The sequence below is a fragment of the Lutjanus erythropterus genome, chromosome 11 (assembly GCF_056507025.1).
Source record: "Lutjanus erythropterus isolate fLutEry1 chromosome 11, fLutEry1.hap2, whole genome shotgun sequence".
Taxonomy (NCBI): domain Eukaryota; kingdom Metazoa; phylum Chordata; class Actinopteri; order Lutjaniformes; family Lutjanidae; genus Lutjanus; species Lutjanus erythropterus.
In genome coordinates this window covers 21,320,185-21,346,364 of record NC_139327.1, presented here as the reverse complement: position 1 = coordinate 21,346,364, position 26,180 = coordinate 21,320,185, and the positions used below count along the sequence as shown (strand labels likewise).

General features: G+C 39.7%; 1 protein-coding gene across 3 annotated transcripts; it reads right to left on the bottom strand.

The window, feature by feature from the left end:
* Nucleotides 1-4,113: 4,113 nt before the first annotated feature.
* Nucleotides 4,114-25,830, bottom strand: slc7a1a (solute carrier family 7 member 1a). 3 transcript variants are annotated; one of them, XM_084731250.1, is made up of 13 exons: nt 25,510-25,830; nt 16,878-17,160; nt 16,604-16,786; nt 16,329-16,487; nt 15,380-15,557; nt 14,349-14,482; nt 10,917-11,139; nt 8,989-9,128; nt 7,217-7,319; nt 6,768-6,973; nt 6,511-6,662; nt 6,256-6,364; nt 4,114-5,769 (listed from the first exon to the last, which is right to left on the bottom strand). In XM_084731250.1, exons 2-13 carry the CDS (start codon nt 17,062-17,064, stop codon nt 5,585-5,587), a joined length of 1,959 nt encoding a protein of 652 aa, XP_084587376.1. In that variant the 5' UTR covers nt 17,065-17,160; nt 25,510-25,830; the 3' UTR covers nt 4,114-5,584. The 3 variants fall into 3 exon arrangements, with proteins under 3 accessions (XP_084587376.1, XP_084587378.1, XP_084587377.1); XM_084731252.1 differs by lacking the exon at nt 8,989-9,128 and adding an exon at nt 8,245-8,381 and having other exon boundaries at nt 25,510-25,827; XM_084731251.1 differs by lacking the exon at nt 25,510-25,830 and adding an exon at nt 20,837-20,959.
* Nucleotides 25,831-26,180: the final 350 nt, after the last annotated feature.

The window sequence follows — 26,180 nt, the reverse complement described above, 5'->3', positions numbered from 1 at the left end:
CCCTTTACTCCTAGATTTCAGTTATATCTAGCTTGGGCTATTTAGGCTGAGCGATGGGCTTTTATTAAATGAAAAAAGATATTTATTTAGAAAAATATCTGAAGATTTGGAAATAAGACAATTTGAATTCTAATGCCACTCATACTTTACTCTTGTGCCAATATAATAATGTTTTATTTTTATTTTCATTTGTTTAATGAGTTAAAATATTCCAGTTTGGGGGCTTTTCCAAGCAAATACTGATATAACCAATGAATATTTCTCTAGATCCACCATTTATTTTCTCCATGCATAATGCCTAAAATAAAGGGACTGACTTTATTTGAAGGGTCATGAGCGTGATGATGTCATGAATAAGTGGTGTTTAGTTAATCATTATTACACCACTGCTTACTGCTGTTACTGGTCAGGTTTTTGCCCTGTCTCTTTGCTGTGCACTTATATGAAGAAGACATGAAATCATTAATATCTCAGAAATCATTATGATTGAAATACCTTAGCTGTTGTTTAATCAATTAATTAATATTTTGTTGTTGGATTAAGTCAGGCATGAGATACTGTTAATTCATGCATCCATACAGAGAGTTACTGATTTCTCCAAAAACAGCTACCAGAAGGAGAAGGTTTTCAAAAGCTTGTTTTATTTACAGGAGCGATGCATAAAATATACACTGACTTTAAACAAAAAGGAACAAAAAGGGAAAAAAGAAAGGGAGATAAGCAAAAAACTTTAGGTAATCTCTTTGAGAGTGAATGGCTACTATTTAGCCTACATGTTGACACTGGTATTAAAGTTACTATGTGTGGGATCTTTGTATGATTGTGCACAAATAAGATAATCAATGAATTGCTTTTAGCCCTGCTATACTGCCATCAGGTGGCACCAAAGTAGAGACATTTCAAAGTGTGAAATATCACAAAAAAGGCTATTTCTGCCTTCTTATTTTTTTGTCATATGCCAATCAGTTGTTAAGCATTTTAACAGAGACCTGGAAACTTACAGATTTATACCTGAAAGTATACATAGCACCAGAATACAAAAAATGTAAGTCAAGGCCCACACACTAGCTTTCTCAAGAGCTTTCAGTTACATCTCACAGTCAAGTTACATGTGGAAAGCTTGAAAGAATAGAAATGTGTCTGCTAATGCCAGATAAACAAATAAATGCAATACTGCCTTTGTTGTAGTTTTTCTGAATAAGATTACACTCAATGTATTCTTCGAATTAATTTAAATTAAACCATGGAATATATTAAATGGCTTTCTCTTATCATTAAACAATTCTGTTGGCTCAACTCAATTTATTTGGATTGGATCAACTTCATTTACTGGTATAATTTTACTACTGTAAAATTAGTTGGACCAACCCTAGTAAATTACACCGGGCCCACCAAAGTAATTATGCTGAATTAACCCTAATAAATTGATTTGCCCTACTGACTGACAACTGCTGACGAAGGCTGTGGGATGCAGTTGAAAGCTCCATCAGAGGCTAGTAAGTGGACCATGAGTTTTTGCAAAACCAACAATGAACTTAAATGCTTATCATTACATTTGATTTAACAACCATGTTGACATGACAATGTGGGATTGACAGTTTTCAAAAAGTTGCAGTTTTGTGCGTAGATGCAGCAAGAATAAAATAACTCTTCAGTGAGGCAATACTGAACCACCGTGATGAAAAACCAATGAGAACCTTTGATGAATGACAGACTCACATAGACTGTTTGTGTGCTTTTTCAGCATTTACACATAGTTTTAAATACAATGAATGCAACAACAGTCATAACAAAAAAGACTACAAAAAGAAAAAAATCTGAGAAAGTGATGAAATCACAGCAAAATCACATCAACATAAGGCAGACAGTCATCAACACTGGTGATGGATTTGAAGCATGGATTTAAAGCAGCATCAAAGGGGAAAGAGAGTAGCTCTTTTTTTTAATCTATTTATATTTGTGTATATTCAGAGTATTTTCTCCAGAAGTAAACGCTGAGGTTTGGCACGACATGGAGGAATAACAAGTACTTATTGTATCATGCCAGGGGATAGATTTTCAGATATACATGAATCCCTTTGTATTGATTTAACAGATAAGCAAATATACATTTCAAGGAGAAAATAATTACCACCACTGATAATCACAACTTACGAGATCTCGATATGAATCAGTTTTTATGTTGTCATGCAACATTACACTGTACATAGCTCCATTTCTTTGAGACAAATAACATTCTGGGAGATGAGGTTTTTCTTGTGCTTTGACAATCTGTGAAACTGCAAAGTGTGATTAAAGAAGAAGAAAAAAGATGTTGCTGAATTTAGTATATATTTAGGCAGCCCTCCGCCACAGTCATGCCAATATCCCAAATTTTGAGTTATATAACTGCACTTCTTTGCTAATAATGTATTAATGGGTAAAGTAAGGTGAAGACAATGATTTTGCCAACCCTGAGGATAAAGTTTCAGTTGCACTGATCATGTAAACACAATATAAGAAACACAATGTTAGACATAAACAGGGCAACATAAAATATGCCTTTTCTCCAATTTACAAATAATTTACTGCAAGAAATATAAACAAAATCCTATATACACAATCTTGATTCTATATGTTTCTAATTATAGACAGCTACTATTTTGTAAAGAACTCCCAAAACCACAGTGAACGCACTTAAAACTAATGGGACATGATATAACATGATATACAGTATATGTGTTGATCAATAGGTCTGTGTTTTAAATTTTTGTTAAAGGGGAACTACACCGATTTTACACATTAGTCTATGTACAGGTCTTGGGGAGTACTACTGCATATAAAGTTGTATAAAGCTTTTTGTAGCCCCAGAGGGAGCAGCACAAAGTCTGGTAAACTGACTCAAGTGATGTCACTTGAGTCACCTGAAGAATACAAGTTAAAACTAAAGTCTGGGGATGTGGAGTAAAGTGGGTGTATTACTTGGACCACGCGAACTTGTCCGAGGACTTGTCCATGCGGCCATGTACATGTGTGGAACGCGTCCTCCAGGTGACTCAAGGAGCATAAAAAGAAGCACAAACAAAACTAAAACTGTCTGCAGCTGTACCCATCCATTCAGGACTATAACAGAGCCCTAAAGCTAGTACTGTACTTTCTGCGTCCGCAAGTGTGTGAGGGTCTGCTAGAGTCAGAGTGACGTAAATTTTGTTATCAGAGGTTGTAAGCCCAGGCTCCGTGTGGATGTCTTTGTACCCTCAATTTGTCGTGACTGCGTAGACTCGTCCAATGCAGCAATTACAGACGCAATCTACTGCGCATGTGAAACAAGTCATTCAAGTGGATCTTATAAGCTAATAGTTGTCCACGGTGTCCACAGCTGTACATGTCCATTTGGAACTATAAGACAGCCATAACATTGGTATTATACTTTTGCATCCAGGAAAGCATGAGGGTTTCCAAGGGTCGGTATACATTTCACCACCAAAGTGTACATACAGGCTCTGTGTGGACATGTGTGTACAAGTCGGTGTGACCGCACAGACTTGTCTATATGGCCTCTATAGACACAAGTCTACTGTGCATTTCTGGAATGCGCCCTTTGAACAGGCTCCTGAAAGTAGTATGAACAAAACTGGCGTCCATGGCGGCAGCTGTATGCATCCATTCAGGACTATAATAGAACCCTTAAGCATTAAGTATTATAACTTTCTGCATCCGCGAGTGCACAAGGGTTGCTTACAGTCAGCATGATGAAAATTTCATTATCAGAGGTCTGACTGTGCCAACTTGTCCATGCAGCCACTGTAGACACTGATCTACTGTGCATGTGTGGAGTAGATCCTCCAAGGGGACTTCAGAAATTAGTTGAGAGAACTAATAGATGTCCAAGGTGTCCACAGCTGTACAGCAGACCCCTTAGGAGGAAGTGAGCTTACCAGACCTCTGCGGTCCACTCCTCTGCTTAACGTTAGTGGCTCAAGGCTACATTAGCACACTGCAACCTGTTTTGTTGCTGCCAGCTGAGGTGACCTCTTGGACAAATTACAGGTGTTACTGTTCCTTTTATTCATTTAGACCCCAAATACATAAAAAAAAAAACAGGGCCAGGTTTAAAAAAAAATGGAAAGGTCGAATCATATTCATAATCAGAAAACTACACTGGAGATGACCACGTTTTAGGAAGCGATTAGTAAAAAGACATTAATAAATGTGAGAAAAGTAGAGTCAGAAATACATTCATGCAAATTGAACATTTTAGAAAAAAAAAGTTGGCCTGTATTATTTTTGAAAAGAGAAACTAAATGTTACAAGCTACAAATGCAAAAAGACACAGCAGCCAGCACTGTGAAAATCCACTATCATCTAATATTACATGACATGAACATTCAAGTGTCAGTGTCTTCACCTGATGTTCAACAGGTGCCAGGATTCACATATTAGATTTCATATATTTACCAAAGGTATTACATAACCCCAAATAAGAGAATGGTCATTATAATAATTATTGATTGACATGTAAAATCAGGTATGTGTTGACAAGCAACTACTTGTCACATGATTTGACAATTTAAAAATGTTCCTGGTAGGCTTTAGAACATATTGCTTCCTCTATAATATATCTAGAATATCTGAGTAAGAAACTGTCCAACAGGATATGCTGTTTAATATTTTGTTTCAGCAGTTTCTGCATCATAATTTCAGCCAGATCCGTGGCTTGCGATTGTCCATGACTGATTCTTAGGAAGACAGACACCTGCATTATAGCCACAACAGGACACCAGGCTTTCCCTTTTACAAGAAAAAGCTTGGTACCTTGGATGGTATCAATGCAATCTTTTGGATTCACAGAGGCTGTAAACTCCAGCTCCCTGCTGGCCCCCTTACATGTGCAGCCATTGGCCCGACCACCCTGTTCTGCTCGTGAACAAGGGTAATTATATCATTGACAAGCCAAGTGTGTATTGTGCGAGCTCTCACTTGTCAGGGAGGACTGTGAGAGCAGCATGTCAACATCAGTTACATGAGGGTTGGCTGGTTTAAGATGATGTAGCTATGGATACCAATCTGTTTTAACAGTTATGCAGATATATATACAGTAGTTTTTATGTTTTAACAGACAGAAAGACAAAAAAAAAATCATTGCTGTTGAACTTTCTGCCACCCAGATTAAAGCTGCTATCACATGTGCACACAGTCCTACTGCCAGCAATGTAACCCAGACACAAGAAGTAACTACGACCCATCATGAAGAGAAACATATATTATGGTCTCCCAGTATCTCTGAACCTCCCTGAAACACTGACATGTTAAGTGTCTCCAACATGAGCCCTCCTCTCAGACTGCCAAGCGATATTGCCCAGCTAAAGCTCAGGGCCAAGCAAAATTGGGTAACAAGGTCATTACAAAATACTGACCTAATGTATCTGGCTTCAGAATTGTACCCAGCAGTCAAGGGGAAAAGCCACATTTTTGTTTGTGAATTTGAGGTCAAAGTTATTTATCACTACTTTCCACAAAAGGGAGTACTGGCGGAGAGAGACTCTTACACAGACAGACGGGCGTCGGGGCAGGTTTAAATGCACGCAGCATGTTCTAATGCTTCCTACAAGTCTCCATCGTCCTCCTCTGTGGCATTTATTGCATAGTGCAGGAAGGCCTCCTTTTCTGGTGGCATGTCCTCCAGTTCGTGATCGCGCTTGAAGCCGTTCATCTCTCTGTCTGGAGACGAGCGGGCGATAGCTGCCTCAGCGCTGTGATGGATGCCATAGCCAAAGTAGATCACTAAACCTGAGAAAGCAGAGCAAGGCATGGCATAATTTTTTGTGTAATACACTCTGTAAAACTGCAATATGTTTTTAGAGTTTTGACCTCCAGTCTGTTGTCAACTCATACCAGCAGACTGAAAATAAACCCCCTGAGATAAACTATGCAATTAGTTTGCTTTGACAGTCAGCTTTTAATTGCAAGAAACACCTGTCATTCTCTTACAAGTTACTTTTCTCAGTGGATAACACTGAAATGTACCAAGTCAGTAAATTTGTAATATAATGAATAACTTTTAAAAGTAAGATTATCCAACGGTGGCTGTACGTAATTAGTTTGAGAGCATCTGCAGTGAAGTATATGAGTAGGAAAATCTACCATCCTTTTAGTCAGAGACACTCAAGTCAAGACTGTCTCACTTTAAGGGATCAATCCAATTTCTGCACCTATTAAGTCAGTTTAAACTCTGGACCAAAACCACTTCTGATGACAGAAATGAAGACAACCTACCTATAGCCATCCAAATAGAGAATCTTATCCAGGTGCCTCTGTCCAGCTGCATCATCAGGTAAACATTGACAAACATGCTGATCACTGGAATGAAGGGTAGCAGAGGAACCTAGAGAGACAAATATCATAAAGAAAAGGAAATATCACGTGTTAAGACATAGCAAATGTTAAGGGCAAGGGCAAGAGGTAGTGGTGAAAAAGATCAAAAAATGTAATCCATAGTACCCTACACAGAGGGAGTTTCTGGACTCAAACCTTGAAGGAAAGTTTAGTCTTGCTCTCAGGCTGCCTCCAGATGATGAAGGTGAGGATGAGACACACCATGAAGATGATACTGAGGGCGATGATGTTCCAATGAGCAGTGCCTCCCTGTACTGCCAGAACACTGAATACCAGGATCAAAGTTCCTGCAGAGGTACAAATATTTTTTTTTATTATTTCATGTGTATTTCATCTGCACAAGAGTCATTAAAAAGTTGCTGTATTAAAGTAGGCCTGGTATCATCACCTACCCATGGCAAAGGCACATATGTTGACCGTGAAGCCTGACAGCGTGGATGGCTCAGGGTTGTCTGGGAACAGGAGGGTCTTGAAGCTGAACCTCTCCTCCATGCCAGGCAGGATGCCCATACTGGGGACACTGATGCCGTCGCTCAGATCCGCCTCCTCCTGGGTATTCGCCATCTGATACTCCAGGCTGGGCTGCTCGGCTTGGTACCTGACACAGTTAAACATATGCACTGAGCTGTTTTACCATCCCGACTTCACTCTGTATTCACATCACTCAAAATAGTCGCCAGTCCCAGTGGTAAGACAGTGATAAGGACCACATATTGCAACAGTGGTGCAACCTGTTTATGAGATGTCAGTCACGCTGTAGCATCAGCTGCAGTGAAGTTTATGGCAGCAGTTTATGTCAGTCAAAATTTGTCTGGTAGCCTAGAATAAAATCAACACTGACCTCAGCACCAGGACACAGGCAGCCACTAATGTGTAGGCCAGCAGCGTCCCTATGGACATCAGGTCCACCAGGTCCTTCAGGTCAAACAGAAACGCCATGATAGCTTTAAGGAGCAAGAAAGAGAAAAGAGAGTGGAAAACATGAGAAAACCTTTATACATTTATCACTTTGAGAAGTCGTTACAGAGGAACATGAACATGAACATGAATGGGGTTCAAGTGTCTAGATCCTGTGTGGTGTTGGTATTTATTTGTTATTTATTTATTATTTGCAACATTACCTGTCAATATCATGTGCAATACTATTTCCAATATCACCTGCATTATTACTTTCAATTTCATGCAAAATATAACTTTTATTTTCATGACTTTTCAACATCATAGCTACCACTACTTTTTCTATTTTACTTTATCTTAGTTTATTTTAGTTGACTGATTTTACTTATACACAAAATTCTTATGTTACTGCAATGTTTTAGTGATCTCTGATGTAAGATTCCTGTGGGGTTAATAAAGTTCTATCATATCTTATCTTGAATGTTCTTTCTTTCTTTTGTTTTAGCTACATAAGATAGCTTAACACACTATAAGCAGGAAACAAATCCAAACACATGCATTATCCAGGTAGTGGAGGCCACAGCCAGCACATAAAGGAAATATTCGTAACTACCTCTGCTGATTTTGAAATGAGTTTGAAAAAGAAAAACACGTTTAATTGATCACAAGCAATGATGAAGCAATGGTTCTCAACCTTGCTGAGTCACGACCCGGAATAAATAGGTTTGTGTTTGCATCACCCACAAAAAAATCCAAAGGCAAAATAATATCACTACTGATACAAAGTAAAAAACATTTCATTACAGTGCTGATATTGCTGAGATCTGTTTCGTAGATCATCATCTCATACCTTCTCCCTCCTCACTACCACTCCCACACTCCTCTTAATCCCCCTCTTTCCTGCCCTCTCCTCAAATAAAGGCCTCTATTATCTCATCCCCCCTGTTATTTTATATTCCCTATTCATCTTACCAGACAAAACCCCGGCGCACATAGTGGACGTTACGGGGGATTTCCTCTCGCTGACTTGGGCCAGGAAGGAGAAGAGCAGGCCATCCCGAGCCATGGCAAAGATGATACGGGGTAGGGGGAACATGGAACCCAACAGACTGGGAGGGTTGGAGGTTTGGGGGAGGAAAACATCAGATTGGGATGACAGTTGTAGGGTGTAGGGTGGAAGAACAAGAGGAAAAGAAGAATTGAAAGAGGTCAGTGGGTCAGAGAGGGGAAGAATTAGCGAGGGGAAGCAAACATGGTCGGCAAGACAGGAGTTGAGGATTTGGGGTGGGAGAACCTCAAACGATTTACCAGTGTGGGACACAAAATAGCAAATATGGTGCTCCACATGCTGTTTCTCTCTGTTCCAAAGCAAGAAGCTTTGGGTACTACAGCATGCAGTTTTAATTGGTTATTACATTCCTTCTAACATCACCAAAATGCAAGTAGAAAATTCCTGTTAAATCTCTGTAAGGTCATTACAAAACAAAGTCTCTGACATAATCGGGACTGTCTCAGGGAAAAGACACCTGGTCATGTAAGACAGGATTAGAGACAGTTAGAGACGCCTTTTCATGCTGGAGTGCCGACTTCTGCCAGTTAAAATGGAAAAATGGCAGGCCGGAGCATTTGCAACCTGGCACAGCTCAGCCCAGCAGCATGAAAAGAAGCCTCGAAGAACATGGATGCTCCTCTGAAACATGCGTGTTAGTGTCTCACCTGCCCCTATGCCAGAGGTGAGGGTTGCAGTTAGCGGGGTTTTGGTGCGGGGACTGATCTCAGCCATGAACTTGAAAAGCAGCCCATCGTCGGCCATAGCCCAGATCACACGGGGCATAGGGAACATAGCACCCAGCAGGCTACCGAGGGGGAAGACCAGGATATATAGTATCCACACTTACACCCACAAGAATGCCATGAAACATATATGAACAGAGAAACCAGCTCACATATACAAAGAACATCATACAGTATGCATACAACAGGTACACAACATAATATAAATGCACAACATTATAGTACATTACAGAAACGTTAACTTTGCCTACTAACATTCAATCATTTGTCAGCATTAAGTTTGTTACTTCACTTTTCATACTTAGCTTAGTACATATTGTTTAAAATATTTACTCTCAGATTTGTAGATAGTGTTTTTAAGCAATCTGATAATCACCTCAGCGTCTTACATTATTGTTAGCAATTTTAGCTAGCTAGCATAATCATTTTCATTCAGACTTGAGAGAAACAAAGTAAAACTCATCAAAAACATCTGGGTTTGTCTTTCCACTGTTTCAACACTCCAGAAACTGCTTCTTTTGGAAATTTAATAGTATCACCATTCCAATAGTATCAGTCATGGTGATACTATTACATTTCCAAAAGGAGCAGTTTCTAGTGTGTGGACCTATTTTTGTATTTGTTCTTCTGTCCAGCACTCAGTGGTTATTTCAACCAAACCAGAGTAACTGTAACCCCTTAATACACAGAATTAGATGTGAAAATATAATCGGGAGGGGAGCGAGAGGGAAGGCAGACATCAGAAAAGCAGCAGCTAGGGAGAGACGGCATATCCAGTCAGAATATCTTCACACATAACTCAGTGACGTAAGGGTTTATTTTAATCTAACCAGAGCTGGTGATTGTTGGAGCAGTGGGAAGATGAACCAAGACATTTTTGGTGAATTCTACTATTATTGAGATTAGTGATTATTAAATGCTGATGAAATATTAAAACATTTTTCTTTCATTTGGTGTAGAGGCTACACATCTTTTCACAACTGGAGAATTTAAGAATCACTTTAGGCCCACAAAAATAACTGAAAATTAAAATGTCAAAAAAAAAAAAAGAACCATTATTCATTTCTATTTATTTATTTATTTTTGTTAAAATCACAGGGAGGCACTGGATTGGGGCAAAAGAACCACTTGTGGCTCCAGAGCTGCAGGTTGCAGACCAAAGTACAAAACAAACGGTAAATTCTATTAAAAATAAGTACCAAAGTAACTGTGAAAAGTGAAGAAAATAAACTAAAATAAAGACTATAAAGACTGTAGGCAAAGGTAATGTAACTATAGTGTTGACAGGAAGTAAACAGACGTGCAGCCTGTAAAACAGATATATGTCACACTACACTGTGAAAGTAAAGAATAGTGGCATGCAGGAACATATTTAATATCAAACATAATATATTATAACAATATATTTAAAATCAGATGATCAAACCGATCCTAACTATACTAAGCAAAAGTTTTAAAATTAACAATACATATTATTCAGAATTATCTATAATAATTATCTATCAAGGTTGTTGTCATTCAAAGTTTGGGCAAAGTAAAGTATGTATGTACCACAGTATCCCCATTATAAATCCATTAAACACAGAATTTTAGTTTAAAATGCAGCTTGTGGTGGCCTTTGGTGACACGAGTTAGTGTTATATAATCGCTTACACTAATGGTACTAGTACATATTCTTAGAGGGTCTCTTATTTATAGTTAAGGGATCAAATGCCTTCCAAAGTTAAGTGTGTGTGTGTGTGTGTGTGCATGTGTGTGTGTGTGTGTGTGTGTGTGAATGCTATCCGAGAACTACAGTACATGAGCCTGCATTTCAAACTAGTGGCAGACCAGTGCAGGTGTGTGCTTACCTGGCAGACAGAGCGCAAAGAGAGCCTACAGCCACAGCGTATTTGGCTCCTCCCCAGCCAACATATTTAAAAGCGACAGGCAGAGGGCTGTTGCTGTCCAGCATGTAGTATGGCATCATGAGGGTGAGGGCAGCAGAAACACCAAAGTACGCCACAAAGCAGATGAGCAGCGAGGATACGATGCCGATGGGGATGGCTCTCTGGGGATTCTTCACCTCTTCACCTAGAGCGAAGAGTAGACAGTGAACAGGCACAGTTAAAGGGACCAAAAGTACAACTTTACTTCTTCATTGCCTCAGCAGGTGCTGACATTTTTGTCTTTAAAAACTCTATTTGGCTTGCATTTGATTTTTAAATGCCTTGTGGATTTTCAAGATGCAAATGACAGCACATGGGAGAAGTCAGCCTTAAGGGCTTTCTGGCAGAAATGTTCTAACAGGATGGTCTCTTTTACCATGATCTTCTCCTAAACCAAGTAGTTTTCTTGCCTAAACCTAATGAAACTGCCACATAAAACTGAAAAAAGATTCAAATAATCAGTGATCTACATCCAAAAGTGCTTCACCAAGGACACATGCCCTAGTCTCCTGGGTGAAAGTCCTGAGTTTGACCCATTCATCCACCATCACCTGCTCCCTGCATGACTTAGTTGCTCTTTATACTATGTCACCTGACTTCCTAAAGCCATTCTGTCAGAAAGCCTGTCTGGCAGAAAGCCAGAAACCCATTTTCCCATTAGAGAGCCAAAGTCACACCCTTTCTGGTGTGCCCCATGAGAATTTAGAAAAAAACATGAACAGTAGTCTACTGCGAATTACAAATAATTTTTTGTATCCATTTGAACTGTGCCAGAAATTACATTACATTGTTTGTCAATTTAAAACATAATTTTACAAGACATAATTTTACAAGTCAAGAAAGTTTGTCATAGATTTGTTATAGTTTAGTTCAGTTTTGTGTGAAACCTGTCTTGCCCATTATACATCACCAACACCAATCTTGCTGCCTCTTGTAACGTTATCTTACCTTAAGTGTTTTGTCCAGTGACTCCTGGTCTTTTTTATCAGCCATAAAGAGCACTGTAGCTTTAGCGGCTAATGTTAGCTTTTGGGGATAGAAAATCATGGCGTCCCTTGTGGATGTGTAGTCTTTCTATTTATGTTTCTTCATAGTCCAATACTTCAACAGGTTTGTGACAAACTGCGACTTTCTTGACTTGTACCCTAGGTTTTAAATGGATGAACATCATATGTGCGATTCGTGTGAACAGGATAAAAAAAAAGTTCTCAGTTGAATACAGTTCATACTTTTTCTGATGTAGTGAAGGTCCCATGGGCGTCCACTGGAAGGGGTGTGACTTACCCAAATAACAAGGGTCAATGCAACAAATACCATACATGGTACTGAATAGAAGACCATGCAGAAAACGACACAGCACATTTCATTTCAGTCAGACACAAAGGATGTAGGATTATTCACTGCAATAAACCGCCTTAAAGGTAGAATCTACGACATTGTTTAAAAACTGCACCATTCAAAGTCATTCAAAGGGAGAGAAAGGGCGAGAGACATAGAGTGTGAATTCATGAAATATCTTATTCGAGGATAAAGCCCTTGAGATGTCATCTTGTTTTCAGGAAGGTCAAGGAGAGCGAGTGCCAGTAGGGAGAGCAAAGAAGTGAACTGGAGAAATAAACAATTATTTTTTTTATTTTTTCACAACACATTAACACATTAACAGGTCCACACCTCTGTACAACACCAGATTTTGTGTAAATACAGCTAAATCCAATCCTCAGTCTGCCCTGCCTGTCTGTGCCTATATGTGTAAAACTCTTCCTGTAGCTCTCAGCAGAGGAAAGAGCTGGAGAATGTGATGTAACTGTTGGCTGCTACATTTTGATAGAGTTCTGACCTCAAAGCCTGTGCACTGTATTAACTACACACCACTGCCAAACTGGCCGAAGCCCAAAGATGTCTCGGGTAAAGCAAAACATGACAACATATGAAAATACAAGCAGATGGCAGGGTCTCTGCAGTTACAGACACCACCACAGACCTCTAGTGGGTCATAAATGATCTTTTGGAGGGAGTATGTTCATCTTTACATTGTTTATTAAGGAAATTATGTATTATGCCTTTAAGAAAGTATACTTTTATTTGGCAGTATAGACTGTCTGCTCTGGTTGCATTGAGAAGTACCAATAACTGCACTGTGAATGGTACACAGTTGACCTTGACAAATAACACTATTTGTTAGTAACAACTGTTTACTGTATTTAGTAGTATTCACACTGTAATTCGAGGTTTGAGCAGATTCTGAATTGTACAAACCATTCAATATTCTATGGTCATACTGGCAGAAGTCCAGCAAACTCAGAAAATAGGGCAAATAGATGTATTTAAGAAACATTTTGTGGGATATTTTGCAACAAATTGAACAAGGAGCTTGTTTTCCCCTGTACACCCACAAGGACGAAACACCCAACTATTCAGCTGCAGGTGATTACATAACAGAGTTCCTTAGGAGAACACTCGCGTCTTGTTCCATGGTCAAATCACATCGCGATGGTGGAGGGTGTATAATGCTGCCTGGGTTCTTTCTTCTACACTGTTATTCATGACAGGTGACAGCTACTGATTGGCCCAGATTGTTAACAGTTGTGTGGATGTAAGTGCGCTTATATGCGTGTGTGTGCGTGTGTGTGTGCGTGTGTGTGTGGAGGGGGAAGGGATAATGGCTTAATGCCAACTTAACTCAAGCTATACAGAACACACACACACACACACACACAGATGGCTTTGGACTGGCTGAGTGTGTGTGTGTGTGTGTGTGTGTGTGTGTGTGTGTGTGTGTGTGTGTGTGTGTGTGTGACGGACAAGCCCCTACACATTACACTCAAGCAATCATTCAGGGTTAACTTCGCACCAGCCAATTAGAATTCAGGAAAAAGAGATTCGGGAAAAGCTGGGGGTTCTGGGAGCAGGCAAACTGATAGAAACTCTCCCTTTATTACAAGGCCCCGAGGCCATGAATCAATTAAACAGACCTACATGAAAACACACACCCATTCACAGGTGTAGATTTGCGCAAACTTGGGGAACATTTTCTCCCCAAACCTTGTGTCATGGTTTACGTCCCTAACCTCCATCACAGTGCTTGGCACTTTTCCAAAGAGCAAAAAGTAGGCCAAGTGAACTAAACTACATATTTTCTCTCTGTCCGGCCCCTCTTATGTAACACTCCTAGATGTTTAGACAGGCTTGGGAATGGTCCCAACTCCAGATTCAGTTACAGTACACGAGCCCCAACCCCCCAAAACTGAAACATATGAGTGGCAGTGGAGGTAGAGAAATATGAGAGGTAGAACAAGAGCGAGAGGAGGACAGGGCCAACAGAGTGCATGTTTTCTGGTGTCACCCAGGACTGACCTGTCGTGGCGATGCAATCAAATCCAACAAAGGCATAGAAACAGGTAGCAGCTCCTGACAGGACACCTGTGAAACCAAACGGCATGAAGCCACCCACTCCTAAACTTTCTTTGGTTGGCAGGATGTCTGTCAAACTGAACAGAGAAGAAATGAATAATTATAATCTGCAAAAAAAAATAGTCTGTATTGTCCAAACTTGAAATGGGTCAGTTTCTGCCTGTAGAGGTGCAATAATTTTAACCCCCCCAAAAAATGTCCCTGGTCAGAGGGTAGTACTTTTCAAAATTACAGGAAATTTGGGGGTGGGGGTTGCAGTGTTGAACGTTTTTGATTGGTCAGATACTTGCAGCATTTTGATACAGGCACCGTTATTAAAAATCTGCAGCTGAAAAGCAACTATACTTCATATTTTGTTCATTGTGCTTCAACACATCAACACGGAGTTAAAGAAGTAAGCACAAAACAGATGAGTGATGATGACCAAGTCCAGGCCTGATTGAGTGTTTATGCAGAGGACAAAATCCCACAAGAACTGGAAATGGTGACAAAAGTATGTGCAAAAATCTCCTTGCAAGATAAGTGAGCTGAACATTGTTTACACTGGGAAACAGTGCCAGGAGCAGCTTATAAAATTAAAACATCACTAAAAGAAAATTAAGAACTACAATAACAGAAGCGGATCCCACCGGCAGACAATTGGTTGGATGCAACCTTCTCCAGCACAGCAGCAATGAACTACATGTCAGCAGATTAATTAGCCTAATCTTTTGAATGCTTTGGAAACACAGATAACATTGGCTGAGGGAAGATTTTAGTTTCTTAAAAAGTAGTCACTGGGACTAAAAGTTCTGGGGCGTTTGGTGGCTTAAGTAGTTGGAATATCCAGATTAACTGCAGACCAATAAGTTAAAATATTTGGACCAAATCAAATATAACAGGTTGTTTCATGGAACATCTTGGATATGTGACAGAAGTGTGTGTGTGTGTGTGTGTGTGTGTGTGTGTGTGTGTGTGTGTGTCCATGTTCTTACTTGAGGCTGGAGTTACTGGTGTAATTGGGATGTAATATCTCTTCAGGGTCTATCTGCCAGTTCTTCAAAGAGCCTTTGACCAGACCAGAGATCACCATGAACAACAACACTAGGATGTTGATGCAGGTAAAAATCTTGTTCACCATCGCCGACTCTTTGACCCCAAAAGCCAGCAGACCTAAAAAATGGAGGAGACACACAAAAGAAAACAGAGAATATGTTTTTTTTTTTGTGCTGAAATTTATCAGTTAACTATCTGTAATGAATGTCTGCCACTGAGTGAAAGGTTGAGAAACTTCATACTGACAAAGGTAAATTATGTTCTTTGTGAACCAAAAGCAGTAACACCTGGCATTAACATGTCTTAAGTCACTTGGACAGCTCCAAGTACATGCATTTGAGATCGGTAAGGATGCATTGACATCTTATTGTAAAGATCACACTGGAGGGTAGTCTGCACCACATATGGCTCCAGAGTCTCCAGAGTCTATTATCAGCACTGCATCCATAGTAATAGTCTGTTCTTCATAGCAACAGTCTGCTATGCTGAAATAAAAAAAACTTAGAAGGCTGTAATTAACCAATCAATATCAAGAATTTAACAACGGCATGTAATTAAAAGTTATACAGTTGTGTTTTTGTACAAGTTATAAAGTTGTATAATCAGTTAGGCCTGACCAGCCAAAACACTTCACTCTGGCTGTATTTATCATTTTTTCCTACCAAATTCTTTCATTTACGGTCTGATAAACAGTAAAATCATCAAATTCAGGTTAAAAGAACACTTTTGGTCTTTGCAAATGGAAAAGATGTACACGGATTTTTGCACATAGAGCGGGGAAGTGATCTGACGACCTTAGAGCTGTCTGCTTGTGATCAGATGCAGAAATGTTAATACCAGGTGTAAACAAGGACAGAGGAACGCAAAGAAAGACAGCAGGTTTCCTACCGGTGAGGGTGAGTATGATGAGAACAGCAAACATGTCAGGGTATTCTGCCAGTACACCTGGTGCTTTCATGGCCATATACTCTCTGCAGAACTGCTCTATGCGCTTCCCTACCAACTCATCGAAGGTAGCGCTCCATGCACGGGCAACACTGGAGGTACCTGAGACGGAGAAAGAGCAGTTGAAGTAGATTTTGTGGTAATTTTCCAGTTTTGTCACCAAACTTTTGTTTCTGTTGTTGTATCCTTTCATTCTGTTTCTCTATCTGCTTGTTTACCAATGATGTAGGACAGGATGAGGTTCCATCCAGTAATGAAGGCCCAGAGTTCCCCTACAGTCACATAGGAGTAAAGATAAGCCGAGCCTGTCTTGGGAACACGGGCTCCAAACTCAGCATAGCACAGACCAGCCAAAACGGAGGCTAAAGCTGCTATCAGGAAAGACAGCACAATAGCAGGACCTGTGGAGAACAATGGACATCATATGATTTAAGGCTTTAAAATTAGTCTCACAGGACATCTTTTAATTGTTCACAGTAACTTAAACCTTACCTGAATTCTCTCGTGCAACAGCACCGGCCAGCACGTAGACGCCAGCGCCCATCGTGCTGCCCACCCCCAGGGCCACCAGGTCTAAAGTGTTGAGGCATCGGGACAGACGGGAGTCCTCTGTGTTACAGTCCACCACCTTCACCCTCAACAGCTGCTTCCCGAAACCCAAAAGCTTCTCCAGCGCCATGGATCACAGTCTGGCCTCAGGGAGGGGAGGGGAGGGGTAGAAGGTAGACCAGGGTTCAGAGGTCACAGGGGAGAGGGGGGAGAGGTCACACACACCCTATGGGAAGTGAAGGAGAGAAAAGTTAAGTGACGGTGATTTAAAGTTCCTCATACTTATAATTGACTTAAGTGCTTTAAAATAAGCACAAAACTTCTTTGGCATTAGCTGGTGCCATGTCAGCTCTGTCGAGTGTCCTCAAATGTCTTTGACATAAAAATGTTCACAAGACAGTTAGCTAATATTCTCAAATTATAAAGTTATAGGTAAACATGGTCTTGCATAGCCAGCCCACACATCTCAACACTTTGTTTCAGTGCTAATAAACATATTACAAGGGATCTTAAAGGTAGAAAATATAGGATTTGTCAGTTGCTGTTGGTAAATGCGCCATTCAGAGTCGGCCTCTGCCTTCTCGGTTCAACAAACAAGAGAGCCCCTACCTCACAGCCTGCATGCTGTTCTTGGCTGGGGGCTACACAGCACTGCCCAAATGTTGACACCCATACCGCGTTCAGAATACAGCAAAATATGAGAAAGTAAGAAAACACAGACAGAAAGCAGGGTCTCTGCAGATACAGACCCTGCCAGGCACTTTTAGTGGTTCATAAGCGATGACTCTATGTGAGTCTATAGTGGAAAGTCCTGCATAGTATACCTTTAAATACATCACCACAAGGGTACAAACTGATTTAGCATTATTTTTTAACAAATACACGCCAACAGTAGCCTGCACAATGCTGGATCCAATGGTGCAGTAGTGTGTCCTTTTTGTGTGAAGGTACGTCAGGCCACATTCAAAATAACATCATTACACACTGTTCGTATAGTGGTTAACACATTGGGGGTTCACTTGATCTTGACAAACTCGTTGTAAGTAGAACACTGTTTCTTGGGGAGTTACATAACGCAACCCAAATCCACAATGTGTGACCGCTAGCCAAAAAACCGGGGGCCTATAGGGATAATCCATCTTATTGCTGGATACGTTGCAGACATATGTTACATAACACAGAGCAACTCACAGGAGAGGAGGCAGAGTGCCTGAACAAACTGTTCAACACAAAGAGAATCATAACTCATGACAAAGAAACACTTTCTTTGACACATACCGCGGAGGCTGTCACACTGTACTTCACCTACACACAGCAGAAGAAACAAAACCAGTTATTATTTCCCTCTGCTTAGGGTCATACAGGAGGACAGTTCACCATTACTGTCTGTGCTTAAAGTAAAAGGAATTAATTGAAAGCAAATAAAACACCTAATGAGCCAAAGCACTTACTCTGATTTCATATATAATATTACAATTTCCTTTAATAATTAAAAATAAAAATATGCTCATAATATAAAAAAAATACTTTCAAAAAAGACTGAAGAGCTAAAATAGCTTGAAACGGTTTGTACCCTCTGGACGCCAGACACAGCTGTGAATCTTCTTTGCTAAGTGGTTGCAGAGAGGATACTCCGGGTCAGTAGTCTGTCCAACATCTCATGAACATTCCCCAGAGCTGAGCTCACACACTGAGAGGTAATACTTGATATTTGGAAGGAGAAAAATAAATATGGAGGGCAGTAGGAGGAGTGGAAAGGGGGAAAAAAGAGAGGAGGGGGGTATAAACAATGTGTTGGCAGAAGATCACTGGTATGTACCCCAAAAGAGTGACTGGGAATTGAACGCGTGGCTCCTCTCTATAACCCACTGACATGACACAAACCCAGAAAGGTCATGCGGACAGTGCAACAGTCATGTCACACCTCCTGGCAAGTTCCACTTAAGGGTGACCTAAGGTAACAGCCTTGTAGACTTTTTTTCCAATCCAGAAAATGTCCAGGCTAAGATACAACTTTCCAAACTGACCTATGAAAAAATAGACTGGAGTCACACAGGCGATCATACAGAGATGAGTCACTGAAAGCACAACACCTACGAAACTACTGTTTAAAAAAACACAGATAATGCTGTTGAACGTGAGTCTCACTTCTATGTATCTAAAAAGAATGAGTAAACAACTTTGGTTCTCGTCCCCCAAACTGTCCACCATGATCGATCTGAAGTTACAACACAAGTTGGAAGATACTGAATTCAGCTTGCAACAGATATTTAGAGTTTGCAGAGGTCACTGTTGTTTGCACAGTGTCGGTGATGATGAAAGGTGTAACATGTCAGCAGCACTGGAGATTCTTTAGAAACGGTGTGGAAAAACTGACACAGGTGCAGACTCTATTATTGTACGGTGCTGTTGTGCTGCTGTCCATCATTAGGAGCCAACAATGTGCTAATGTGCTTTTCACAGTAATCGGATCCGCGACGACCCGTCAATTAACGGACTGGTGGGTTGTCAGAAAATTGGAAGCAATTTGGATAATCAAATCATTTGTTTCGTTTTTAAGAATGACTGGCGAAATTAGCTGCTGTTCCAGCTTCTCACATATATTCTAGTTTCCTTGGTTTTATGATAGTAAAGTGATTTTGGACTGTTGCTCAACAAAACCACACAAAAGGGTCATCAAAAAATGATGTTGGTGTTGAACAACATTTACTGAGGGATTTTTAAGGATAGGTATTCAAATAAAGTTTGAATGATTCATGATTATTAATTTATGAAATATAATACTGTTTGACTAGGAAAGCCAGAAATTTACAATTTTACCTCAACTTGTCTTTTCAAATTCAGTCGACTTTTAATGCAGCCCAGACACTAACTTTTAAGCTAAAATAAATAATAGATTTTTTATAGTATATACACTGAGTTAAAAAATAATGAATATGATGGTCAGTTGCAGTCCTACTCTAAATACACATCTGTACAAAACACAGATCACTTTCTGTTTTCTTAGAGCATAGCTCTGTGGAGAAATTATCAACACCCCTTTGGAAATAAGAAGAGGTAAATTAAAAATGATTGCAATGACGTGCATCGCATAGTAATGTTTGAGTAATGTTATTGCCTTGCACAAACAAGTAACTACAGCAGGGAATGACATCAGGGTGGAGGGGAGAGTAAGATTAGAAGAAAACATGAGGAGGAAAAGTGTGGATTTGTTCATTAATTTACTCTATAAAGGAGACATCATTTTCCCAGGAAATAAAAAGACTGTCTATTTTCACTTTAAGTAAATGTAACTGCATGCTTAGGAAGTGGAAACATACAGCAAATTAATTAAAGTAAATTTAGAAATGCCAGTTTCATTCACCATTTGTAAAAAGAAACTAATGAAAACAGCTGTTAGACAATTAATCCATTAAATTACAAAACCAAGCCAGCTGCAGTAAGACTACTGAGCCCAGGCTTATATCATTATTCTGCCCAGATAAATAAGTAGCTGGTTATTACACTGGCTCGTGTGCCACGCTACTGTAAAGCCCAGGAAGGTCATTAATAAAAGTTTAGAGTGAAAATACTATTAAAATATCAGAGCGTAATCATAAACCATTTACAGGAACGAACACACGCGTGCATGCATGCATGCAACACAGAAGAAAGTAGCCTACATGAACCACATGACCCCTCACTGACATGGGTACACATGTTGTGCAACTGCTGAGTCAAATTTTCTGTTAATAAAAAATTCATCAGACCAAACAATGACACCTTGAACGGAAGGAAATCAAGGAGCATGATGAAACACACATTGTAAATGCTGCACACAATGTCAATGCTGAAGATCAATGTCAAACTGACATCAGCCTGCTCCTGCATGGCAGAGTAAGAAAATACATGGGAGCACTTACTTGAAACCACCTACAGATAAGGTTCACCTGTCGATGCGAGCAGAAAGTTTGAGGGATTAAGACGTATTTCTTAATTATTCTTCAAGCTGCTGTGAAGAGTGCAGAGTGTTTGACGGCTGCCGTTCTGAAATAGAATCTGGAGGAATCACATGGCTTGGCTATTCCAAGCTGCACAGACACACACACACACACACACACACGCACACACATGCACAAACGAGCACGGTTAAAATGTAGCAGCAGCAGACTGACTGTGAAAATCTTAACAAATGTATTTATACAGTAATAACTCTGGATGGCTGTTAACTCTTACATAATCACAGAGTTGCAGCTGCACAGATAAAACGGTCACAGTAACTCCGTTTATCTACCAAAGGAGCAGCTTTCTGAAAAAGAATGTGCCTCAGCAAGGTATGAGAAGAGGTGGTAACTGGTGGCTGCATCCAGACAAGTCTTTGCACTGTTGTAACTCATGTATGCAAGCAGTGGTGGAAGAAGTATTCAGGGGCTGTATTACAGATGTTTCCTATCTTAAGTCTGAAATAAAGAAATGAAAAGTCTAAGATAGGATTTTCCCAATTTGGTATCACAGAAACAAATCCTAAAGAACTTTAGGATTCCCATTGTATCTTACTTCAACCTGTGTCTTAGGAAAGTCTAAATACTAAATCCAACATCACTTATCAACTTTTGTCTGTTACCTAGCAACTGACAATACTTTTCTCAACTTGCTGAGCTAAACAACTCTACCACTTTACTGTTGTGTAGTTCAGTCTACAGAAATTCATCATAATCTGGGGTATAAAAAATTGTAACCTGAAAAGTATCTAGAAAAAAGAGTTGTCATAAAAATACAGTGGAGTATAAAGTAAAAATATTTACCATTTAGACATAGTGGAGGGTGAGTATTAATTTGTATAAAATGGAAATACTAGAGTAAAGTAGAAGTACCTTGAGTTTATGAGTAAAGATACTTTCAGTGCATTCAACCACTGCATGCAAGTACATACATTTATACGTGCATGTTTTCTGTGAATCCACTGTAATGAAAACATTATTTGCACGGTAATACCACACAAATAGATACCAAGGGTTCAAAGGTGTAGTTACAAAAAACTCGCAAAACTCCAGGATTGAGAAAATATGGTCCCTTCTTATCTTAGTGTACACACACAGACATGTATACAACTGTTCTGCCAGTGTAAAAAAATTATTTGGCAGATGAGACGAGAAGAAAGGGAGGCATGCAGTGCCTGTCTGTGAGAGGGAGTGGATGACATGGAAAGGGGGTGTGATGCTTTACAACCAATGACAGGAGACCATAAATGTGCACTGCTTGACATTTAGGAGGGCCAGGAGCCCCTTTCAATACAGTAGTTTGTAGTACATAATAACTGGATTTGTAATTTGATGATATATATTTCTTAAAACAGTATAAATAGAACACTTTTTTGAAGAATGGAAGAGATCTGGTTTGACAGAGTTACACTGTAAGCACTGTTCAGGTAAAATAGATGCAAATATCCATACATTACAGTGCACACAAGCATCTTTGTTTTTCTGGCTGCTATCCGTCTCTCTCATTGAATTATGCCATATTATGATGGAAGAATGAAAAAAAGAAAAGCCATATGCTGTTCCAACTTTTGTATTTAGTTCAGATATGAGCAACTGCTCAGATGCGTATAACCATCATGAGTGTTTGGCTAACTGAGTGGAATTTCTCCTGGCAGTTCACTGAGGAGAAAGAACGGCATGCAACAGTGGTGTGTCGACAATTTTCATCTGTTCCCATCCCATACGTCACTGTGTACACACGTTACCACCCAACTCTGCTGGCTAGACATCACTGTATTAAAAGCGCAATTCTCCAGTGAACCGGCAACTTTATAAATATCCGATTACTTTTTACGTTTGCAGTGTATTATGCTCTGGCGTGAACTTAATTACCCAGCTAACATGCACAGGTTATACCTTTTGGTCTGCACATGTAAACAAAGGTTACGGTGTCAGTCTGAAGCGTGCCTCACTGGTCACCATGAACTTGTCATGCATGAGGACTGCAACAATGTCTGTCAGTCAGTCAGTCTGTGACAAAATCATAGGCTGCACCCCCTCCAGGGAAAAAAAAAGTAACATATACATTTACTACAGATGTCATAACACTCAAAAAGACGCAGGTCATAATCCTAAATAAGCGGTATCCAAAAACTAAGTTTCATTCCAAAACATATTTGAACATTATTAACACAGAATACTGTTTGTTTGGCACGTCTTGCTTCAGGAAAGTCAAACCCATAGCACATGACAAGGGACAAATGTCCTTCACCTTAATAGACAACAATCCTGCTCTTTTCCTGTTGCCTGACGCAGACCAGAGAAACACTCACATACTTCAGGAAACAAAAGACTGACCCTTTACCTCCATTCATGACTGTAGAAACTAGGACTGCAAGTAGCGATTACTTTTTATTGTCAGTTAATCTGATGCTCATTTTCTCGATTAATAAATTAGCTGTTTGGTCTATAAAAGTCCGAAAATTGTGAACTGTTAATCAGTGTTTTCCAAAGCCAAAGATGACAATGTCTTCTGTTGTCCACAACCCAAAGATATTCAGGTTATTGTCAGGAGTAAAGAAACCAGAAAATATCCACATTTAAGATGCTGAACTTTAAGACTTCTGACTTTTATTTCTAACTCAGTTACTTAAACTGATGAATCAAATGTGAAAGTAGTTGGCTATTAATTCAACAGTTGACAATTTAATGCAGAAATATTATTTTGATGTATTAGTTACATGGTGACTGTTCATGAGAACAGTTCAAGTCAGCTGTGTATAAAAGCTGTATAAATCTGGTCTGGGGCATCACTGCCTGCTGAACACATAATCAGAATCTCAATCTGTTTCTACTGCAGTGACTAATCACTTCCGTAAGCATGAATACACATTCTGTGTGTATTACTATTACCCAACAACCTTGTAATAAGCCCCTGATCCATGTTTTGTACACACTGCTATCTATTTACTGCAGCTACAGTTGCGTATATTGTGCTCACTGCTTTGACAAGTCAAAGTCAAAAACCACCAAGTGCAACTTTTTTCATGTGAATTTTGAGCACAAACAAAATACACCCTATTCGGAGAAAATACAAGTTTATTACTTATCATTACGGAAACCAAACACTCGACCTGGAGGTGCAGCAAAGAGGAAATATGAAGCCCTAGCATGTTCAGAATCTCAGTGAACCTGGAAAGCTTCCACACACACACCCCTCAGTGCATTTTGTATAGGCTACATATACAGCCCTGCAGTCAGCAGCTTGTCCACAAGTGACCCACTTTCAGGCAGGCTAAAGTTAGACTGACTGGAACTGCTCTGAACTGTTGACTCCGGGATCTAAAAGGTCAACTCTTGTTACCAAGTCATTCTTAAAATATGAGTAAATCTGGAATATTGTTAACTTAGCTTTTTTTTTTCTATTTGTTTAAAATAATAATGGGTTGTCACTAATACTGTTTTTACAGTTTTTCAAATACAAAACTCTGATGAGAGACTGAGAAGTCACTTCCACCATCAAACACAGGCTGTGATGATTTACACTGCTTACTGACTGTATGTTTTACTGAAACGGATGACTACAGTAGATCTGACATTACCTCTCTTGTTTTTCCAGAGGAGAAAAGTGACAATGTATATTATAATAGTGTATATTAATGTATTAATAGTACTGGGCCCTAAAACTGTACAGATGGACGCGGCTGGATGAGTGTGACGGATGTTGAGGCTAAATTTCCTACAGGTTATTTATGGCATCCCTCCGTGTTGGATTTTATTTTACCAGTGTTTTATGCTTTTATGATTATTGTATAGGTTGATGTTTTTTACTTTCATTGTGTTGTTATTTTCTGTCCTTAACTGAGCTCACAAGGCAAATTCCAGCCAACCATGTTGATACAGCAACAAAATAGTAAACTGAATTGAGTTACTACTATATATTAAAGTTTTACCTGCAAAACACCTGCTATTAAAAGGTTATACTGTACCTTAATAATTTTTGCACTTTTGCACACTTTTCTTTATTTTCTGCAGGATTTTTTTTTCCATTGTGGTACTGTTACTTTACTCTGAATGAGTGCTTGCGGTGTGACCACTTGCTGCTTTCACTCCAGTCCAGACAACAGCCACCTTCCTCACATCATCATCAGTCAGGGCCAGTCTTAACACATTCCAGGGATCGCCTCTCTCATATTACGTGATCATGGTTACAGACAATGAACTTTAAGTAGCGCCTAAAAATGTAGTAGCCTATCAAGTAAACGTAACTGTTGGATACGGAGGTGCGAGGTGCGCGCAAAGGAAATTATGCAACTCGGCTGTTATGCTCGTTTACAGGCTGCAGGAAACGGCAGCACGTACTATATATGAAGCAGTTAAAATGGGGTCTGAGAGAAGCATGTGGTTTAGTGTGGAAGCTTTCAGCTGCCTGTATTCACGCACCCATTCAACTTTACGCACGGAAAGACCCTCTAGCTGCTGCGTGTATGTGTCCTCAAAAACATCTAGACCGGGGAACAGATCGTATAACGTTAGCAATTGCACATTAATAAGTTTTTACATGCATGTGGGTAAAGTGTGAGGCATAATGCAACATTGCATGAGTAGTTCTTTACCTTGTATATCCTGCAGGAGCGCATGAAGCAGTGATCCAAGGTCTGTGCCAATTTCCCTGTGAGGTCTTAAAAATCAGGACTTGCGCGACCAAAAACTGCGTCGACGCACGGTGGTCGTTAAAGTTCTGTGTCTCTCTTTATAAGTGGTAAGGAGAAATTTAAGGTTTCCTGTTGCCGTTCAACGTGTTCGGATGGAGGAGGGGATACAGAGGCAACCAGCTGCCCCGCCCGCTCATTACCATTAGAGTTGTGTAATAACCAGTAGTGACCGACTGCCACGAGATGCGACTGGCCGAAATCCACGACAAATTCATCATTATTTCACATTAACGGGGTCGTCTGCTCCGCAACTTTGGAGAACTTTAAAAAGGAACGCACTTTCAGCTCCACTGAAGCTTATTTTCCAGCCAAAAATTGAGTCAGAACCAGTCAGTCTATAAACGGGTCATTAAAAACTTTGATAAATTTAAGAACATGGGAAATGAAGTTGGGTTGTCCATTTTATGGTCAGAATAAGCACAACAATTTAAAACTCCGATTAAAATACAAATTATACAAAAAAAAACTGCTAAACTTTCTGACAGGTACTCAATTGAAAACGGTAAAAAGACAATATATTTAAAAATGTACCTAATAAACTCAACTGATATTCGTAAATACACGCATATTCT